Source organism: Scomber scombrus, chromosome 14 (assembly GCF_963691925.1).
Source record: "Scomber scombrus chromosome 14, fScoSco1.1, whole genome shotgun sequence".
Taxonomy (NCBI): domain Eukaryota; kingdom Metazoa; phylum Chordata; class Actinopteri; order Scombriformes; family Scombridae; genus Scomber; species Scomber scombrus.
The window spans coordinates 6,246,120-6,267,536 of record NC_084983.1 but is presented as its reverse complement, the minus strand read 5'-3'; the positions used below and the strand labels follow the sequence as shown (position 1 = coordinate 6,267,536).

At 42.6% G+C, this 21,417-nt stretch overlaps 1 protein-coding gene across 1 annotated transcript in view; it reads left to right on the top strand.

The window, feature by feature from the left end:
- The first annotated feature begins 691 nt into the window (after positions 1-691).
- Positions 692-21,417, top strand: part of spns2 (SPNS lysolipid transporter 2, sphingosine-1-phosphate) — a 66,943-nt gene continuing 46,217 nt past the window's right edge. Inside the window, exons 1-2 of the mRNA XM_062433808.1 lie at positions 692-1,146; positions 20,457-20,522. Of these exons, the coding sequence (XP_062289792.1) occupies positions 915-1,146; positions 20,457-20,522 (298 nt within the window). The 5' untranslated portion in view covers positions 692-914. The remainder of the gene's footprint in view (positions 1,147-20,456; positions 20,523-21,417) is intronic.

Below are 21,417 nucleotides of genomic sequence, written 5' to 3'. Positions count from 1 at the left end.
TAGTGGATTGGTACGTTCTGCACACCCACAAATAAATAACAACAACAAAATCTGATGACTAATATTATCATTAATCTATATATATATTACACTAAGCCTATGCTGATATACACTAACTGTTGGAGTAGGTCACCACCATGATTATGTGAAGGTTTAATACACATCCTTAGAGCCTTAGAGACCTGAACTAAATCCATCAAAAACTGGCATTTAACATAGCCTAATATAAAATGTATATATATATATAAAATACACAAATTAACCCACAGATCTATTTGGGATCCTGCACTAATAATAGCTATGAGACCAGAGAGCGACCTACTTATATCAGCCTAATTATTCAGTAGTATAGTAGACCTCTGATGGCCATTTTCTGCAGTCATTGATCCCTTACAAATGTGATTACAATTAAATAAATAAATGAAGTCACACCCACCCACACGTTTCCCACCGCCGCCAGCCTCCTTTAGAAATAACAGAGAAGATTTTTTTCCAACTACACCACACTCCGGTTGCATTTCACCGGCATCTGCAGCAGTATATCAGGTGCGGCTCCATCATTCGCTGCAGGGTTTTACAGGGGAGGAGTTACAGCCACGCAGGTCACACCCCCCCCCTACAGCACTTAGTCCTTAGAAGAAAAAAAAAAGAAAAAAAACTAAGGAGCGCACAACCCGTCCGTCACTGCACACACTGGTAGAAAAATATGATCCCGAGAAGAGCGGCTCCTGCGTTTCAATACTCAAGACAACAATTTCACCGCGACTCATTTCAATAGAAATCTCAAACCCATTCACCAGTCTGCTCCTTGTTGAACTCTTTTTCTCTTCTCCATCCTTTTTTTTCTTTCTCTATTTCTTTTATTTGTAAAAAAAATCTTTTATTTTTTTGCGCTGGATCTTTCGTGCCAAAAAATGTGTGTGGAGAGCGATGGATGTGAGATAGAAGGCTGCAGCAGTTCGGATGAGGTGCGCACGCTGTCGGGCAGCATGAGTCCCGCACTGAAATCCAACCCGGACCTTCACCCCTGCAAACCCGGCCAGAAATTCCGCGCCGCGCTGCTCAGATGCCGTTCACCGGCTGCTGCTGCCGGGATCCTCAGCTTTGGGAACGTCCTCAATTATATGGATAGATACACTGTAGCCGGTAAGAAAGCTGACTTCTCCTTTTTTTTTGTCACAGCTAGAACAGGATATTTATATATTTATAAGAAGGGCTCCAGCAAAGAAATAGAACAAATAGAGCATCTTTCTTCATTTTCTGAACAGTGTGTACATGCATTAATTGCTTGTTCATTCTTGAAGAGCTGCCATCAGCTCACCTTATAGCTCAGACGGGCAGAACAATGGGTTTGCCTAAGCGCAGTGGACAATCTGTTTAAAAAAAACACCAAGCAGTGATGTGTTTTCACCGATGTGTACAATGTGTGAGCTGTGATTAAATCAAACAGATACACGTCTTCGTTATCACAGGCTTAACAGTGTTGTTTTTTAACCCCGGGCTGGTAGATAATTGCAGATCGATCAATTAAGGCGATCGACTCTCCATCCCAGAACCTGACTGCATGCTTTTGCATTATACGTGTGTGTGTGTGTGTGTGTGTGTGTGTGTGTGTGTGTGTGTGTGTGTGTGTGTGTGTGTGTGTGTGTGTGTGTGTGTGTGTGTGTGTGAGATGTCGCTCTGGGCTCATCTGTGAGACCGGTTTCAGTGACTGCAAAATGACAGAAAGAGATAAACAGAGAGAGAGAGAGAGAGAGAGAGAGAGAGAGAGAGAGAGAGAGAGAGAGAGAGAGAGAGAGAGAGAGAGAGAGAGAGAGAGAGCGTATCACTATAGAGGAATCAGTCATTAGTTCCTCGCCGTTTCTGGAGGCGATATTAGTCCAGCTTCTAATAGCCTGTGTTTTGCTCGCTGTGAGATGCTGTGATGAGGCCATGTGGTGTTAATCCTCCTCAAGCGTCCTGCATTTCCTCACTGAGATATGTCTAATGAGCCAAACACCCTGCTTTACTGATAGAAAATGAAACATGTGCTATTAAGAGAGTTTACAAATGGATTTGGTTATGAAATGGATAACTAATTGTGACAAAGACTGCTAATTAGAGATGTTAAAAAGAAAAGTTAGTAAGATGAAGGGCTGATTTTTAAAAGCAAAATGTTTTTCAGTCTGTATCAGAAGGAAATGATTTTAAAATAGAAACAAACAAATCATTAAAAGAGTCCACTTCTCACATCATGTTGCCAGTAAGGAGGTCTGTTCACATAATGGTAATTATACACAAAGAGTTTTATAAGCCATTTTTACAGTTAATGACTTAGACTTTGATCCTAATCTCAATATGTAGTTAACTGGATTGTGTAGTTACTTATCAAGGCTTGAACATTGGACTGTGGCACTGAATAGGTTAAAATATTGCAGCAGCATGGAGAATGGAGGGAAGTGTGTTCATGTGGAGAGTAGGTTCATCTGTACAGAGATGCCTTCCTGAGTAAAAGTCAGCTTTCTATTGATACAATCCCTCACTCACTTGTTACAGTCACAAAATCTACACAGTTAAAAAATCTCACTTATCTCACTTATATTTATAGTATCCTTTTACCTCTTCGTTTATTTGTAGATGCATATCATATCAGACATGCATCTGAAATTAAGAAATCTGGCTACACTGGTGAATTTCCCTCTGTGGCCCCTGGCAGAAAGGAGTGGCTAATTCATACAGAACAATGTGTTCACTTAAGTAGCCACATGCCTACAGCTCATCATCCCCAAGGCCTGTGGTCCAGTCCGTCCACTGTAAAGAGTTGAACCACAAAGACTTGGGCGTTGCACTGAATGATCATTGCATCGGGAGACTTTAATTGCTCTGACTACAGCCGGGCTATGAATGCGTTGATGTACAGTGGCATTATCTTATCTTAACATCTTCAAGCACCACTCAGTCAGAGCAGATAGCTTTAAAAAGCCACATCCTCCTCCTCCTCAGACATGTATGAGTCAGTCTCCCTACACCTCTTAATTCTTTGATCAGAGGAAATCCCTCGTTAAGTGTCTCAAAAATTACTATTTCCTCCTCTGTCCTCTCCATCACAATCCCTCTAAACTGCCTCTGCCTCTTTATAATATCTCATGAATGGCAGTGCTTAAAAATCCTCTGCTAAGCTGTTCACTTTGCCAGACCTCCAAGCACATGCTGTGCAGTGACAGGAGGAAGAGCGACTGAAGAGAGATGGGGAGAAAGTGGAAATAGGGAGCGCTGGATGATGGTGTTTGAGGAAAAGGGGGGGGTGGGGGGTGGGATGCAGCAGCTTGGGCTAACCCTCGTGGGGAGGGGCTGTGCTGAGTGCATGCGGCGCAGAGGGGTCCCAATCCAATCCCTTGCACCTGAACGCTGCTCAACTGTTTTGCATTATGCATGGGCAGCATGTGTGCCGGACCCTCGCACAGAACGAGGAGCAGTAACCATGTGCAGCCAACGCAACTAAAACATACAGCTTGAGCTTATCTGCCGTCCTCCCTCTTTCTCCGTCTCCTTCTATCTCTCTTCGCCTGCTGTGTGAGCTACATTGCAGTAGTAATTAGGTTGTGGAAGCAGCGCCTCTGTGTTGGCAGCACATTGTGTGTGTGTGGAGGCAGAGCTGTGTGATACATCAATATAATATCAATATTGTGCACTGGGACTACGTATCATGGAGGATTTTAGTTATTGACAGGTGGGACGTCTGTTTTAAATTTAGTCTTTTCTTGATTCAATTTATCAGCTTATTAGACTGTTAAAAGTGACATTAAGTAGCAGTTGGTCATTTTCCATGATTTTTCCATTGCCACCTCCTCCTTCCTCATGCACCATCGGGACCCGATTTCCCTTTCGTGCTCCTCGTTTCTATCCGCCACGCTTCCTCCTTCTCCTGCTTTCTTCTTCTCTTTTCAAACTCCTCCAGTAGCAGGTACCCAAAGTGCAGCCTTTCAACTCATAGATCCTAATGTCAATTAAACAGGCATGAGCGCACACCCACAGAAAGCAAACACACACATTAGAAAAGGCTCTCCCTCCCAACCACCACCACAATTCCAAGAGAGCGGCTGAATGAGAGAGAGAGGGGGGGGGGGGGGTTGTGAGGGGAGGGGCCGGCTGCTGCAGAGGCAGAGGAAACTGGACGCAGTATGCAGGCAGCGTTGAGAAGGAGTGATGCCCCCCTCTTTCTCCCCAACACCCCACTTCCCCCCCCACCACAACGTCAAAAGGTCTTTGTACCAACAGCCATTACTGTAGTGTGTGTGGATCACTAAAGCATTGTCGCCGAGACAGAGGGTGACCATTCCAGACACCGGAGCTATTCTGCTCCAACAACAATGATGGGAAAATTGCACCCGGCAATGCACAGCAGTGTCACAGGCTTGGATGTTTCTGTTCATCCCTTGTGTCAGAGGTGAAACCACACACACACACTTAAAAACACAGCGCATTCATACTAACTACAGTTTACGGTTCCAACACTCGACTGATCCAAGATGATGGTGAGAACCACAAAATAAGTCACAATGTCTTTTTTTTTTTTTCTTACTTTAATTTTATGGGAGGTTGTTTTGTTCAGGATTTGACAGATTTACTGCCAATATCCTTTATACAAGACTTGAATATTTAATACCACCACTTTGCGAGGTGGGACAGCTTCAAAACAAAGTAATTACATGAGACTCAGACTGCTGCATATTGGAAGGCAAGTCTTAGATCTTACTTGGGTTTTAGAATGAGTGAAAACACACTTTTATACACACTATTATATTGGTTCATTTAAATCACAAAGGAAAAAAAGTAAACCATGTGTAATAAAATGTCTGTAAATATCATACATATTTAACATTTCTAACAGTGAGTTCCCTTTCATTTCTTTCACTTCTTTCATTGCATTTTCTCTAATAAAAAACTTTTCCTTCCATCACAGTAACTGATCTTTTTACTTATCTTAATAGGAATTTCAATATTTATTCACTATTGTAATGCAGTATGTTTAGCTCAGGATCATCAAGCGGTTAAAAGAGTTTAAATATCTGCAGTTTTCATATTTCTATGTTGTGAAATTGACAAACAGGTGATCTGATTTTTGTCAGACACACTTAAGGGACCGATCCAAGTGTGAGCAGGCACAGAGGACACCACTATTGAGTTTCAGTGGTGCTGAAGAGAAAGAAGGTGTGAATGACTGTAGTACGAGTTTGACTTTAGGCTCAGCTGTTCAGCTGGTGGGTTAGATCTGACCTGGGGTGCTCCTTTAAAAGCTTCTACTCGTTTTTTATGACTGTCTGATGCAGACAAGGCAGAAAGGAGGAGCGTCTGGAACATTTCAGGGTGTCTTTATGTGTGGTTGCTTGATGAGGTCGATCACTCACTTACTGCTCGTGGCATTTCCAAATCGCAGAATGCAGGTAAATGAAATCCAACCCTACAAGATTGGATTGGGAGCAGGAGCGGCTGGTCGGAAGAGTTACGATGCCCCGGCTTGGACACTGTGTCGGCCTTTTTGAAATCAGCAATATAACCCACTGCCACTTATACGCCATTTACATTTTAGAGTGCATAAGAGCTCTGAGATTTAGAGGACCACTACATTTAATTTAATTTTGAGGTGGCTTTGAAACCTTAAATCCTTTGTTGGTCTCTCTGTAGTCCCACAGCAGACAGTCCAAGCTCCTCGACAGCTTATCATAAAGAGGGGATTAGCTGTTTTTTTTCAGAGAATATGAGGATATGTGAGGCAGACACTCAGCACTTAAAGTTATTTGCTTCATAAGTAAGTCAACCCTGATCTGCGTTAACTCTAGCCACCCCCCTGTGTGCACCCAAAGTCACCCTCTTCTCAGCCAGCAAAGGGCCAATTTTGAGGGGTACCGACTGCAGTTTAATCTGAACAGGAATGCTGGGGAGCTGCAGATTAGCGCTTCTTCCAGGCACCTTAAGCTGAGTTGTCTCAGTCAAGCTGTCACTCTAGGAGTACCCCCCCCCCCCCCCCCCCCCCCCCCCCCAAAAAAAAAAAACCAAGGGTCACATCCTTTTGGACAAGTGCAGGACCCCTTGCATGTGAACTTTTGGCATCTTTGCATTATAGACACAGATGACCCTGTGGTAATAATCCTCTTAAGGCAAGCTCTTTGTCACACAGTATGAAAGATGCAGCAATCTATCCTGTCTGACAAGCTATGCAGATTCATTCCTGATAGCTTCGCCTGGTTCCTTTGTGGCCGCTCATTATCACTGTCCGCGCACAGTACCAAAAGCATTCCTTTGCATTACCATTTCCACTCCAAGCAATCACGGGGTAAATGCTGAGTGTGTTTCCTGCCCTCGACTTGTTCTTTGGGTCTGTTGTCGCAACCTTAAAACGCTCTCCCTGCTGTTTTTATGTACTCGAAATGCAGGAAGACGCTGGACTTTCGGTTCCACAGATGCTAGAAAAGAAGAGAAGTGAAGATGTTGTAGGTGTCTCACGGGGACGTTCAGGATTAAATCAAACTCTACGCTGATATGGAAATAGAAAACTGTGTCACGGGCGCCGGTTGAAACATCTCACCACAAATCTTCCAAGAGTTTGACTATGTGGCGGAATATGTCAGGATGAAGAATGTCTTAAAACTGTGCGAGAGGCTGTGTGGGCCATGCAAGAGTTGTTTTAAGCTTTAGTTGTTACTTGTTTGACTCTTCTCCCAATTTCACCCTCCCTCGTTTTATAGCGTTCACATTAAAAGGTCCACGAACAATAGCAGAGGCATTAAAAAAGATGGAGAGCCCTCGAGTAATTTACTTTATAGGGTTCCTGCTCCTTTTTTTTTTTTTTTTTTGCAGCGCTTTTTCCATCTGACGTCGAGCTGTTCTGAATTAGGCGAACTGCGCCGTACTGTACAAATCCTTCTACATCATCGCTTCTACACATTTTTCACTATATGTCAACACCGCCCCCTTCCAAACTTTGACATCTTTTATTTCGCTGTTGACAGCAAAAATATTGACGCCGTTCAACAGATGTTATGAAGTGGGTTAATTTACAATTACTTGATATCCTACCAAGTGGACTTTTCCAGACTGGTTTCCCACAGATCCTCCTAGTAATCTCTTTATGTCTATATCCTGGTGTGCCATTCCTGCTGCTGTGAGAAAACAGTCTGTGTGTTCTTTAGGCTCCGATTTAGCCGACGTCTGTAATAGTAACCAGCGGAATTAGACGGAGCTCCTTCCTCTGCCAGTGTAGACCCCTTTCATGTGGCTATTCCAGATTTCGCCGTCAAGCTAGACACACTTCCCCTCGCAGCAGCTTTCACCCCGTGACCCCGGAGCGTTAGGAACGTTAAGATTCACGGCCCCCGCTGATGGTCACTTTGGGGTGGCTCTTTGACACTTCGCCCCTTTTGTACAGCTGTTATTTAAGCATCACCCCAGCCTTGTATCCCACCATCACTCATCACAGCTATGAGGCCATTACATGTGTTGCATTCTGGAGAGGATATTTTTACTCAGAGCTGGCCACGCTATAGATCCACACACATCCATTTAGCACTGGAACAAAAGCAAGCAAGTTTTTTAACCAGATCCAATATCGCTCAAGGATCTGGAGTGGCTGTTTCAACACACAGAGACTCTTGTTATCATTTAAATTCTTATCTGTTTAACTTGTAGTAGCCTGACAAGTCAGCTTGTAAAAAGACAACAGTGTTTTACTCAAGCTGTCTGTTAATGTTTGGCACTTGAATGTGAGTGGCAGTCTTATAATCATTATCACAAGAGGAGTGTGTGTTTTCTTTGGTGTAGCCTCCACCTACAGAGTTTCCTTTAGGTTTTACAGCCAGGAGATAAAGACGGTATCTGCTTCAGTCCAGTTTCTGACACATGTTGGAGTGAGACTTAAATGAATCATCAGCAAAAGCAAAAAGGGATTCTCCCAAACCTTCTACCAAACACACATCCTCAATATGTAACCATGTTTAAACGACGCCCCTCCCTTCCTGCCTCATTATCTACGAAGATTGGTGTGTTTACCTGCAGAAGGAGCTGAACTCCGTCTCTCCAGCCAGAAAAAAAGGAAGGGAGGAGAGATATGGGATGCGTTGTGCGCTTTGGTGTGTCTGACACACTGTCAAATAACGGCTCATCCCTGCTTAAAAAATACGATAGGAACATTTTTTTGTTCTTTCACTCCCTGCATTCCATCTCTCGTGATTACGGCTGTAAATTTGAACAGGCGCAATGTTGTTGAAATAAAATGTTAATAATGTGGTAGATAACGTTGAGCAGTGCTAGCATCGTGTGTTATTTTACAGCAGAAGAGTCAAAAACAAGGCTTGATTTTGTCAGACGGCTGACCTTTTCGCTGCTCAGACAACCCTTTCCTCCAGCTACCCAAAACACTCTGTGACATTCACATCTATTTCAACACAGATACCAAGAGAAAAAATACTGGGTAAAAAAAACAAAAAAAATCCCCAAAACAAAGCAACACAAACAAGTGAAATTTCTGTGTTGTGAAGGTCATATTCAAATGTTCCCATGAGCCCGGGTGCTTTGGCGGAGGCCACCAATATTTGAGGGGGGATGAATAGAAATGGAAGCTAGACAGCTGGATCTATCTCATATATTTGCGACACACACACACACACACACACACACTGAATATTGATCAACAGAACAGCAGCTTGGAATTTGTTACATGTGATGAAATTGTAATGTCCTGAGACCCACTGAAATTGGATTTTTTCTCAGACACATTAACAAGTTGTTCTTGAGAGGGTCGGAATCTAATATTGACCCCGTTACACCCTGCAGTTGTGAAAGCAGACCTGTAGCTAGCAGTAATATTAGCTCTCAGCCTCTGGAAGTTCCCATAGCTGCTAGTATAATATTTAGAGTGTTTATTTACAGCAGCTCTATATCTGAAATGCCTTCCTTATTGAAGAAAAAAGTAATCTTTTCCCCAATTAACTTGTGATAGAATGAGCGGGAGAGCAGTGGGATTATGTAATCTTTTATATCCTCCAATCAGGCTGGAGATAAGGACTTGGGTGTGTTTGCGCATATTTGTGCTTATGTTTCATCAGCTCTTTTTCTGATTTCATTTGTTAGATATCTGTCAGAGCTACATGAGACCGCAGCAGGATTTTCATTATTGTGTTTGTCGTATGCGTTATTGTGTTTGCGGGAAGAACCGGGGGGTGAATGAGGGCGCTGACCTCTGTCAAAGGCTTAGATCTTGCTGCTAATGCCTTGGGTCAGAGGTGGATACACACACACACACGCACACATGCACACACACAGGCCCCTTAGTGTGTCTTTCTGCTGTAAAAGGATCACACTTAGGGTTGAATTCCTATGAGAATGTGTTGGTTTTGTGTTTCCAATACATCAGTGCTGTCACAGGGACTAAATAAGCAGGTATTAAACCTAATATTGGACTATAGTCTGGCATTATACTTTCCAATCAGTCCAGCCTCTCATTTAAATTCTGGATAAATGTTGCATTGCACAGCTTGACTATGAGGCAAGCAGACTTTTACATCTGTGTCTTTTTTTGACTGCGCTGTGGGAGAATTTCCTTATGAGACAATGACGGGCTGAGTTTAGGTGTTTGTTTCTGCTGTTGCACAGCAGAATGGTTAGTCACGCTTCACTGCTCAGAGTGGATTATTACAGCCTTCTTTTGATTCTTCAGCATCATTAATGTTTACCGGTTAATGTTTAAAAGCATCACCCTGCAGGCAAGCTGTCACCGCGCCACTTCAGAAATGACAAAAGACATGAATGTATTTATATAACAATGAACATTTGACATTATACATCTTGGCTGAATCTGTCGCTCAGTGTGATTGTTGCAATTGTTTCTTTGACTTTGATTCGCTGCACCGGCTTCCTGTCAAATCCAGAATAGAATATAAAATCCTGCTCCTCACCTACAAAGCTCTAAATAGTCAGGCACCATCATAGCTTAAAGAGCTCAAAGTACCCCATTACCCCATTAGTAGACTGCGCTCACTGAATTCAGGCTTACTTGTGGTTCTTAGACAGACACCTTCTCTACATTTAGGCTTAAAACTTCCCCTTTTGATAGATCTTATAGTCAGGACCAGCCAGGTTTGCCTTAGACAAGCCCATATTGTCCCATTAATCTAGGTTATTAACTTGGATCCGGCCCAAAGTTTTTGTTTTTTCTTGTCTCGCAAGTGACCTTAGACCAGCTTGACGCCACCTGTTACTACTATTATTTTTAGTCATGTTTGGCCACTGCTACCACAACTATTATTAGTCACATTTCTATTATTATTAATGTTGATATTGTTATTATTGTTGTTGCCATGCTTATCAAGGCAGATGGCCGCTCACCCAGTTTTAAGGTTTCTTCCCATTAAAGGAGAGTTTTTCCTTGCTGATGTTGCTCATTGGGGGAATGTTGGGTCTCTGAATTAAAGATTACACACCTGCTATATGTTAAAGTGCCCTGATATAACTCCTGCTGTGATATGGTGCCACATGAATAAAGTTTACTTGACTTGACTTGACTTGACAAGACTATGTTGTCATTCAGGTTGCACAACAGTGCGAAACTTAATGCATATTTCTCAGTATAGTTTAATGGCTGACTGATAAGTGTGTCAGGCCTGAGGCTGTGTGCTGTGCTGTAGGTATGTGAGCTGCTCTTTAATGAAACAGGCTCGGTATGCAGAGGAAGTCGAAGAGGCACAAAAAAGATGCTTTGGTGTGTTTTCCCACGCTGAGAAGAACTCAGACTCAACTCATGCGATGACACCTTATCCAATTGAGAAGTTTGACTGAAATGGGATAGAGTTAAGCAGAAAACAGGGCAACACTAAAATGAGTTCAGACACACTGACAAAGAAATAAGGTTGTGTTTAATTTTCATTCGAGACCCAAGAGAGATTTTAATATGGTATCTGAGGTCGTCCTTTATAAGTTTGTGCAAAAAGACATATTTGGGTTTCTCAGCGAGCAAGTAATGAGATCCATATCTAATTCATGAGACAATGAAAGATGAAGCTCACAGCCTTAGCTAAATTGTCCTCCCCATAACCGGGCAGAAATTGAGTTGGAAATTAGCGGCTTCTCCCTCAAATGAAGACACAGTGAGAGAGGGACATCGGTCAGATAGTTATTGCTTTTAGGTAGTGTGCGATAGAGAGGTCACCTTGACAGTATCTCAGAGTAAAAAGGCCTTTTATAAACATGATTGATGTTCCCTCTGGCTGCTGCTCTGATGGGAATTCAAGAAGAAGCCTGAAGATGAAGATTCATATTTATACATCTATACACTCCCAGGAGTCATCGTAGCATCGAAGTGGGTGTAGAAGAGTGTAGACATTAATGTACACACACAAATACATTGTACTGGATGGGAGTGACAGATCCAGTACATCCCATTAGTAATGGCCCAAACGGAGTAGTTTTGGCCGCCGCAGCGAATTGTGATTGATGTGTAGGAACAGAAGAAGAGCCCCTCCTTGTTTCATCCGTCATATTTGCCCTCTGCTCGATCCAGTCCAACAGCCTTCGTAACAAAACGGACAATAAGTCACATGGCAGGGACGTGGTGTCATCCCAGGGCTAGAGTCAACAAATCTGAGCCGCATGTCACTGAAGTATCTGTTTTTCTTTTCTTTACTAATTGTCATTGTCATGGTAGAATGATTACATATGTTATTTGGTTCATATCTTTGTCCACTTTGGCTCTGCTGAAAATGTTGCACAATTAAAGGCTGTTAATTAATGGGTGTCCCTTTTGTTCTCTGTCACCATAAACTACCATGCCTTTAAACTTAAGATTCATTTTGCACCCATATTTATTTATTATGGGTTTTTTTTTATTACAATTAAAACCCTTAAAAATGTCAGTTCTAAATTAGATGTTTTTTCTTGAACAGTAAAAGCCAAAAACAATGTGCCATAGATATTAGCCGTGTAAGATGGGCCCCTGCTGTCCTCCTATATTCTCCATTTTATGGAGCTTTAGCACTGTGATTGTCCGTAGATGATAGCTGGTTGAGGTTAAACTGAGCTGAAAATACAAATCTTAACCAATTTTCTTCTCTTTTTGTCACGGCTTGGGATCACTTTGATCCCTGTCTTTTCAACAAACAGCACTGGGGTCTAGACAGTCAGTTTGACAGTCTGTGGACATCTTATAGTCACGCTTTGCAGTTCACACTGTGGTTGAATCAGGGGGGAGTCAGATGAAGTATGAGTCAGGTGTCAAACAGAAAGCACAGAAATGTATTGTTTTAAAGGTAGAAAGATACAGTGTCAAAGAAATAAAGAATTCACATAATCTTCACATAATTGAATTGGGTAAATGGTTGTCAGTAAGTAAGCTAATGTAACAAAGCTTGTTTTTACTGTACAGTTTATGATGATTTTGCAAGAATGATGTTGGATTTTTCAATACCACCCAGATGGGATTCACCACATCCTCATATTAGAAAGAATATAACCTCACATGATACACCAGAGGCGAGGTGAGAGGAGAAGTGAAATCTTATTAAAAAACACTACATAATGACTTTAATCCCCAACCCTGTTATGTGAAAAAACACTTGGATTACTGTCAGGATTTCCCAGATTCACATGTGCTGATGCTGGCCATGTGCTGCACACACACACACACACACACACACACACACACACACACACACACACACACACACACACACACACACACACACACACACACATGCACACACATGCACACACACACACACACACACACACACACACACACACACACACACACACACACACACACACACACACACACACAATGTGAACACAAGTGAACTTTTACCAACTTCTAATGGACAAATAGTCCCTACACTCACATAACCCAACGTTTATATAATTAAAAGAGCACAGAATAATGGGGACAAGGGTGTAGTGTGTGTGTGTGTGTGTGTGTCTGTGTGTCTCTGTGTGTATTTTTAGCCACACTAGTGGTGTGTGTATAAGGATGGCAATGTCAGTTGGTTGGTCAGTCTGTTTGTGTGCTGGTCTGTTGGTGGGTCGGCTGGTCAGTCACTTTGGTCCAGACTAAAATAGTTTAACAACTACTGGTTCCATTGGAATGAAAATTTCATGCTTTTGGACATTCATGTCCACTTCAAAATGAATTGGGCTCTTCCCTAAATTTTCCTCTTGTGTCATCATCAGTTTAAAATTATATATTGTCCAGTACTTTGGTTTTTGAGTAAATTACAGAAAAACATTCCCATCAACTATATCCGTATCTGTTTTGTAGCCCACTAATTAGCAAAAGTTAGCAACATACTAATGTAAGATAATTTAAAAATTGTAAACATTATCCACTAAACATTAGTATGCTGGTGTTGCCTTTCTATGTACAGTTGAAACAAGTTGAAAAAGCTCAGATATATATATTTTCAGTAACGCACATCATTTCCAAACAGTCTGCTCATCCACTCTCTATCACAGTGAATCACTGTAATTAATGTCTGCACGCAATAGTTTACATTTACATACACAATACATTGGTCTAGTGTTGGGCTGATGATATAAATCTGATCCTAAACTATATCAATCAAAACCTTTGTTTACCTTTTGCATGAATAATAAATTCTGCTTAAATGCATTGACACAGAGCCATTAGCATGGCAGTAGGCTCTTTGTCTTGTTGTGTCATATGCAGCCGCATCAGAGTGCTTCAAATTGGCTCCGAGCGCACTCAAAGTGTAAGTGAGATAACTTGCTTTTGGCTGTTTGGTTATAATTGTCTGACAGTTTTAGAGCTCATTATTTCATCCTGGTTTTATTTGCCTTGAAATAAATAGTTCAGACACTGTGTATATAGGATTATTTTTAAATGGATTAAGACTCTGAACATAAACTCTTGGGTTTGCTGAAGGGACATTGTCCATATCGCTTCTCTTTTACGTAAAACCGGACACCGTTGGAGCATCTCTCAACAATTTTCTCCGGTTAATGTGGCTCTATTTCAAAAACTCTGCATAAATAACACTCCTCCATGTCCACATTCAAGGTCGAGTTCAATTGCTGTTCAGTATTCCTGGGAGACGCTGGCGTGAACAAGTGCAGTTCACGGAGATCCCCTGGCAGTCAGACAGTCTCATCTCATCTCAAATACCTTTGCTTCGCTTTGCTGCATCTCTTTCCATCTAATGCATTATCTCATACTAACAAGTGGGCAAGCCCCCTGGATGTATTATTGATGAGCTATAGGTTAAGTCTGTTCCCTTGATGCTTCACTATGCATCCTACTCTACCGCCATCAAATATTTAGCACGTAATGGCTGGGACTAATGCACCGTGGCTCTTGAGCTGATTTCAAGCTTTTGCTTAGTGAAAGAAAATGAGGTAAAAAAAACAAATGGCCTATTAATGAGAGTGGTTAAGGCTGGAAAACCTATAGGCCTTTAATTTGATATTGCATGATCTTTTATAGTCAATGCAAATGTTTGAATGGCAGTGAACGGTTCTCCCGACAAAACAAAAGTTGTCAGAAATGGCATTGTAACGAAACTAAAACTCCCTTGATATGGCATTCACACATCAGTCAGCAAAATCTAAAAAGAAACGTGAACTGAAACCAAAAGAGTTCAACAGTTACTTGTTGTTAGGAAACACTTTTACTTGTTACTACAACTGTCATAATGGTAGTGAGCCGAGGGGCTTCGGACAGAATTTTAAGTGGCGGAAAGTAGAATTGGGGCCGGTGTGTGGTCGTGTTGTTACAGGACATGTATCAATGAGAAGATGAAATACGATCGGGGAAATCCAGTTCAAATTAAACATCTGTAAATTTGAAGGCTTACTCATGAATGAGGAGCTTTTTTGTGTCGATTTTAGACCACTACATGACCCTAAAACTCTTTTAGCATCAGCACTGCTATGAAGGTAGTGAAGATTTAAAACACAAAAAACTAAATTGAATGCTACACTGAATGAATGTGCAAAGAAAAGAAAATCATTAGCTGTAATATCCAGAATGTGTCTACTTCACACATATTATGATTTAGGTGGGGTTTTCTCCTCCGCATCAATCGCTGCGTTTAATTAACATGATTTAACTGACAGACAGATGGGTTTTTTTTACACATTAACCCTAAAACACTTTGAGTAAATTTGTGTTTTAGACTACCAACAAGGAAGCAGGACTGGGACTTGTTGATTTTCTAGAGCAATCCAGCTCTTGTACAAGCTTCGTGCAGGCAGCTCTTCACTGTTTCCCAGACATCTGCACTGCAGCACGTTTCCTTTCTGTGTGGCAGAGAAAGGAAGTGGAATGGAAAAAGCTCTCCCCCCCGCCCACTGCAGCCACATGGCAAGGGAGGAGAGCAGTCGGTCAGGAGCCCGCCGGCCACAGTGCCTCTGCACTCTGTTGCTCTCTCCCCGCGCTGTTTCTTACCGTCTCTCGCATGCTCAGACCTAAAAATCGGTTACAAGAACAACCCCAAACATGCACTTTCTCCTCACTCATTATACCCCCCCCCCCCTTCTCTCTCTCTCTCTCTCGCTCTCTCCCAGACTATTTATACTGACAGGGGTGACACATGAAAAGATCACCCCTTTGCAGGAATGGAGGGGAAGGATCTGGCCACATCAGCAAAGTGGTTCACCACTGCCCGTCACACTCTGGCCAGAATGAATGACTTCCATCCATTGGCTCCCTTTCACTCAGACACACACACACACACAGTGAAATCAGGGGAAAGGGGAACACATACACACGTATACTATATACACAAACACTGGAAACCATGGCTTTACAAAATCCAACTCTGTCTGACCTTATGCAGCTACCACCTATTTCTTCGCCCCTCTCGTCTATCTCTGTCTGTCTGCCTGCGAGCGTGCGTGCGTGCGTGTCTCACTCTAACGCTCGCCGCTGTTAAATTGGACTGCTATTCTCTCCTTCCTCTTAGCCTAGTTTCTCTGAGCAGAAATAGAACCAGGGGGCCAGAGATCCACCCGTCTCTGCTGGGGATTTGATATGAAATCTGTCCTCCTCCAAGCGGATGGAGGTCCGTGTGTGTGCCTGTCTGTGTATTTCTGTATGGGTGTGGTGTGTGTATGTGTGTGTGATTGTTCAGTTATGGTGTAATTGTGAGTGTACGGTGGTCCCGGAGGAGCGATGCCGGCAGCGTGCGTCATTGCACGAAAGCTGGCCTTGCAGAAAACAGCATGCCGTATCCTCATTTAAAGGTTTCCTCCGGATCACGCCGTCATGTTGTTTTATCTGTGGTGGCATCAATATGTGTTTTTCGAGTTGTTAATGTGTTGTTGTCTTTCTGCGAGAATGATGCCATACGAGAAAAATGTTTTTCCTTTCATTTCTGGAGCCACATTGATTTACAAAAGCCTCGCCCGCACAGTAAATAAACAGTGAAGTGGTGGCCTTATAATAGAAACTGCAACGAGTGAATGAAAGTGCTATTCATATTGAAGAATGATCATTCACCATTCACTGCTGTAAATGCAGCATTTGTGGTATGTTCACCAATTTGACTCATTTCTTCTTGAGCTACACTAAAAAAAAAGTGGCCATAAAGGCGGACTTTATGAGCGGGTGGAATAAGTCTCAGCTCCACACTGCACCCGACTTTGTGTCAACTCTGTGTTTGGACTGCCGTGAGCAACTGCAACCGCATAGTGTGTACAGTTCAGCATCACAAAAAATTCATGCAAAGGGTGCTTAAGCGTCAAAGAGTACATAAGACTGTGCTATTACATACCGCAAAAACAAGTCGGTCGACTCGTTTTTACGAGCCCTAAACAAATGCAGTAAAAGGACAGCTTTGTTATTTAGTTAGAATATTAAATAAATTACTTTTAAACCTCAGGCTCATTGTTCACCTACTTGTTCGAGCTCACGTATTGTTTTCTTTGGGTGTAAAGGTGAGCTGAGGGAGTGTACGGCACTTTAGGGAGGGAGGGAGTGGCTTACAAGGGTGGCTGTTAGTGTACATTGCTGTGAGTGCTGTCACCTTGAATAAAGATGCAAGTAGCTAGGTGTTATTATGTTGCTGTCAGGAAGATCCACATTCCTGTGATGTTTCTTGCTTGGCATCATGCTCAGATGCACACAGACCCCGGGAGGCCCGAGACTTGAGAAACTCATTAACATTGTTCAATTGAATGGATCAGTGCTGTTCAATTTTCAGTGTTGTGACAAACACAGTGGGGAACTGATACTGTGTGTCGCCATAGTGTAAAATATCTCTATTTTTACTGTTGCTATGGTATTGTTCTTGGTATTTCTGGCATTGTTTAATCACCTGTGTTGTTTAGAAACACCTGAGCAGACAAAAGCCTGGTGCAGAGAGGCTGATGTTCACTGGACACAGCTGCAATGAGGAATTTTGAGGGAAATATTAGAAAAAATACAGTTTGGAGATTTGTAAAGCCGAGTTCCTTTGTGGTTTCTCGACCTTTATCTCTTCTAGTGTCCGTACAAGCATTGCCATGGCAACTAAACTGGGTGCTGCCGGCTTGGGCGAAGGTCTGTCTTTGTATTACCTCATCATCTGAATCACTGAATCTCTCTGTCTTAATAAGACGTGGTCGTTAACATTCGCTGCCTGAAAAACACGTTGCCTGAGAGAGGAAGAGAAATGAAAGGAATATGTGAGAGAAATAGTGAGGGCAGGCTTTAAAAGGCCTCACTGAGATATAGGGGAGATAGTTCTGATAGGCGGCTACACAAACACAGAGCTGCTGGCTCTCTGTAATCCCTTACAGATTAGCACAGTTCATTACACAGCTCATTGCACTTGAATCCAGTACAACAAACACTTACTTAGATCTGACTTCTACCACTTATTTAAATGAATACACATGTAGCTGCTGGAATACAGAATGTCATATAGTTTTTTAGTAGATCTAATCCTGTCGGATCTACCCGACTTTATCACACAGCGGCTATGGCTCTGTTTTATCTAACATCAATGAGGTTGTTTTCCTTATCTTAATATGCCAACTCTACCTTTTTTTATTGATTGTCTGGTAAATGTAGACGGGTGTGGCACAGACAAATGCAGACAGTGTCCAGGAGGGACGCTCCACCATCTGGTGTAGGAATCCCCCTCCCAGCAGGCTGTGTGTATGTGTTAAGGGTGTGTGTGTGCGTGTGTGTGTGTGTTGGGGCACTTCTTCCAGGATAATTAGAGTACAGCTGCAGTTGTACCGTACACCGTTAAACACTGTTGTGGCTGGTTGACAGGCTTGACATAGGGGTGAGAGTCACTGTCACAGCCAACCTGGCTTCCCAGGGTGTGAAGGGATGACCACCTGATGTGTTTCTGAGATTTCGTGGGGTTTCGAGCGCGTGTGAGCGGCAGTGTGTGAGCGGCGGTGGCAGATCAAATCAGCTCAGCTCGGCAAACCCTTACCTGCTTTCTTATTTAAAGTCCCCTCAGGCATGAGAATTAACTAGATCCCCAAGGTGTATAAATGAAATGCGACATATGCTGTCAGATGCTGATCTCATCCACGATTCAGCCTTACTTGGACTAGATGTGAACTGAGATTCACCTGCACAGAAGTGTTATAATTGAGCCTCGCTGCCTTGAAGCAGCTGCTGTATAATTGCCATATTGTGTGCTTTGGCTGTTGTGGGAAATACTAACAAGGAATGCAGTTCCACATGTTAAAGCAGAGGTGATGTAGCAAACTGAAGGAAGTAGAAGTTGATATGTGCTTTTGAGAAATTCTAATCCTCATTATTATTGATAGTGTAGGTGACTTGCTGAACGGGCGAGTTTCGCTGATACTGAGTGATTACCGGCATACCAATACTGACTTTAAGTCACGTTATTATGAAACAGAAACAAGAGAAAAGAGTTGTGAGTGTTGTGGCTGTACAAGAATGCTGCCTGTGGTGTGAGAATGTAAGCAGGTGTTTCGACTCAGATGATAGGAATGTATGCATCTGCCCCTCAGCTCCCAGTCCAACCCACACCTGCCTCTCCATTGCACCGTCTGTAAAACATGTGTCCCTCTGTTGACAAAGCAACGCCAATGCCAAAGATAGCAGAATCGACAGCATCGATCATGTTTAGTACAGCTTTTTACCTGTTCGGCTTTGATCTTTCCATCCATCATCCCCCAACATAAAAAAACCCCACAGGTGACACGATGCATGAGTCACTGCCGAAAGACACTTACAGAGACTCCAGCGCACTACCGTGGAGGTCAGGTTATGCTAGGTCATGCCGGTCTGCTGGGCTCCGAGGAGAGGAGAGGAGAGGAGAGGAGCAGACAGATCAGAAGCGGCTAGCTTTTTAAAATGTTAGTCATGCTGCTGTTCCATTTTCATGAGCTGTGTTGCAATCCCCCAGACCAGCCTGCCAGTTTCACAGACAGCCAGCCAGCACCACCAAGCACACCACACTGCATCTGGACTGCGAAGAGTTTCTAAGATAGAGATGCATTATTTCTCTTCTCTTATCTTTTTTAGTAAGAAAACAAGACTTTGAACCCTTCCCAAGCCGGTGGTCTCAAGAGGAGCAGAATCCATTTGATGAGTTTTCTTGTAGCTTCATGTTTACTGATGCTTTAAGTTTTTTTTTTTTTTTTTAAAGGGGTTTCTTTAACTCCAATTTATCGCCCTCTGATCTTCTTCTTCATTTTCATCTTCTGATGTTTACGACGTGTTAAAAAGTTTATGAGATTACTTTTACGGGTTCGACGGCATGTTCGCTGCATTGAACACACGCTCCATGTTATAATGACCACATATTCTCTGTCCTGTACCTTTGGCCGAGCGCCAGGTGCCATTCGTCTCATTATGGAATCGGAGCGATGCGTACTATGTGAATTTTCACCATTCCGGCATTACTGCTCTTGGGTTACAGTAACAAGATTAAGATGACTTCAAAGACCTTGTGGTTTCTCACAGCGGAGGGGTGTTATGGTGCTGTGGACGGATGAGAGCCACCAGATATATTTAACTTCACACAGTCGGTTGCACTGTCATCTGGTAAAACCCAAATCGACTCCAGTCACTGCGTGTCGGAGCCGCTCCCCTGAGCTGTTTACATGAGCCAATGGGAAGCTAATGGTGGATAAAGTGTGTGTGTGTGTGGGTGCACGTGTGTGTGTGTGTTATTGAAGTGTTTTTGTGTGTTCAGAGGAAGGTGTATTTAGCGAATTAACACCACAAATTGTTGGTATACAACACCCAACAGCAAAATCTTTTACTAAAATATACAGCGGCCAAGAGAGCACTTATCACAGATATTATATTGCTCTCCTGGGATGTTAAGTGCATGATAGCTTCCAAGTGCTGTCTATCCATCATACTGTATCTAACAATAATCACAAGCCACAGAAGACTAACACAAAGCCAGAGCCGTGTCTTTTATTATCTGTAATTATGATTATCATCATGTCTCGAAACCACATTCATGTTTTCCCTCTCCTCTTTTTTTTTTTTGCAGGTGTTCTGCTTGACATTCAGCGGCATTACAAAGTATCCGACAGTGGAATTGGCTTGTTGCAAACAGGTAAGTCTCCTTTTATCCCATAATTACGTGTGTGAAAAATCTAAGATCAACACCTAAACACACAGCCTGTGTGATGAGGGTAATTATATGCTCTGATAATCTTCTGTCCGATAAGAATGGATGGAACAATAGAAGGCAGAGGCCCGACTCTGCCTACTGTAACAATAACAGTGATGACAATGACAAATAAGTGATGTATGAAGGTGCTTTTTTTGTAATCATAGGATTTAAATTGAAATGAAAACAAAGATTTTGTCAGATGTGTCAACACATAAAAATCCACCCTGCCTCTAATTTGTCTGCAAACATGCAAATAAAGCACCGTGTCAGAGGCTGAAGTGAGGGAGTTTCTGGAGCAGCAGGGCAGGTCGATCGAAAAGAAAACAAAGTAGAGAGCCAGGCCAGGCTGTTTTCCTGCATGTACCAGGAGTGTCTGCACACTCTGGTGTAGGGCAGGGTTTCCTGCTCCAATCTAAACCCTAATGAATTCACCTTTTTAGGGAGATACCTTTGCTAAAGCTCTCTCATTGGAGGACAGGAGCCAGTCTTGTGTCTCTGTGTGCCCTCAGAATCATTCAAACGGCAACAAACTTTTCACACAAAGCACCATTGAGGGCAAAGCAGGCAGGTTTGAGTGTGAGGGGAAAGAATACAGCCCAGTGTTTCCTCCTTCACTTGAAGTTCCTAGGCTAACTTTGAGGTGAGGTGAATGGTCTGTTGAGGACAAAAATACCCTCCAGGAAAAAAAATAACTGTAGTAATTTCTGTCTGCTTTTCAGTGAATAAGCCATTTCATCATCTCCAAATTTTTTCTGGTAGCAGCAGTCAAAAAATGAATTCAGAACATAAGTCTGAACTCAATTCCACATCAACTTTATTTCATATGTCTGGAATA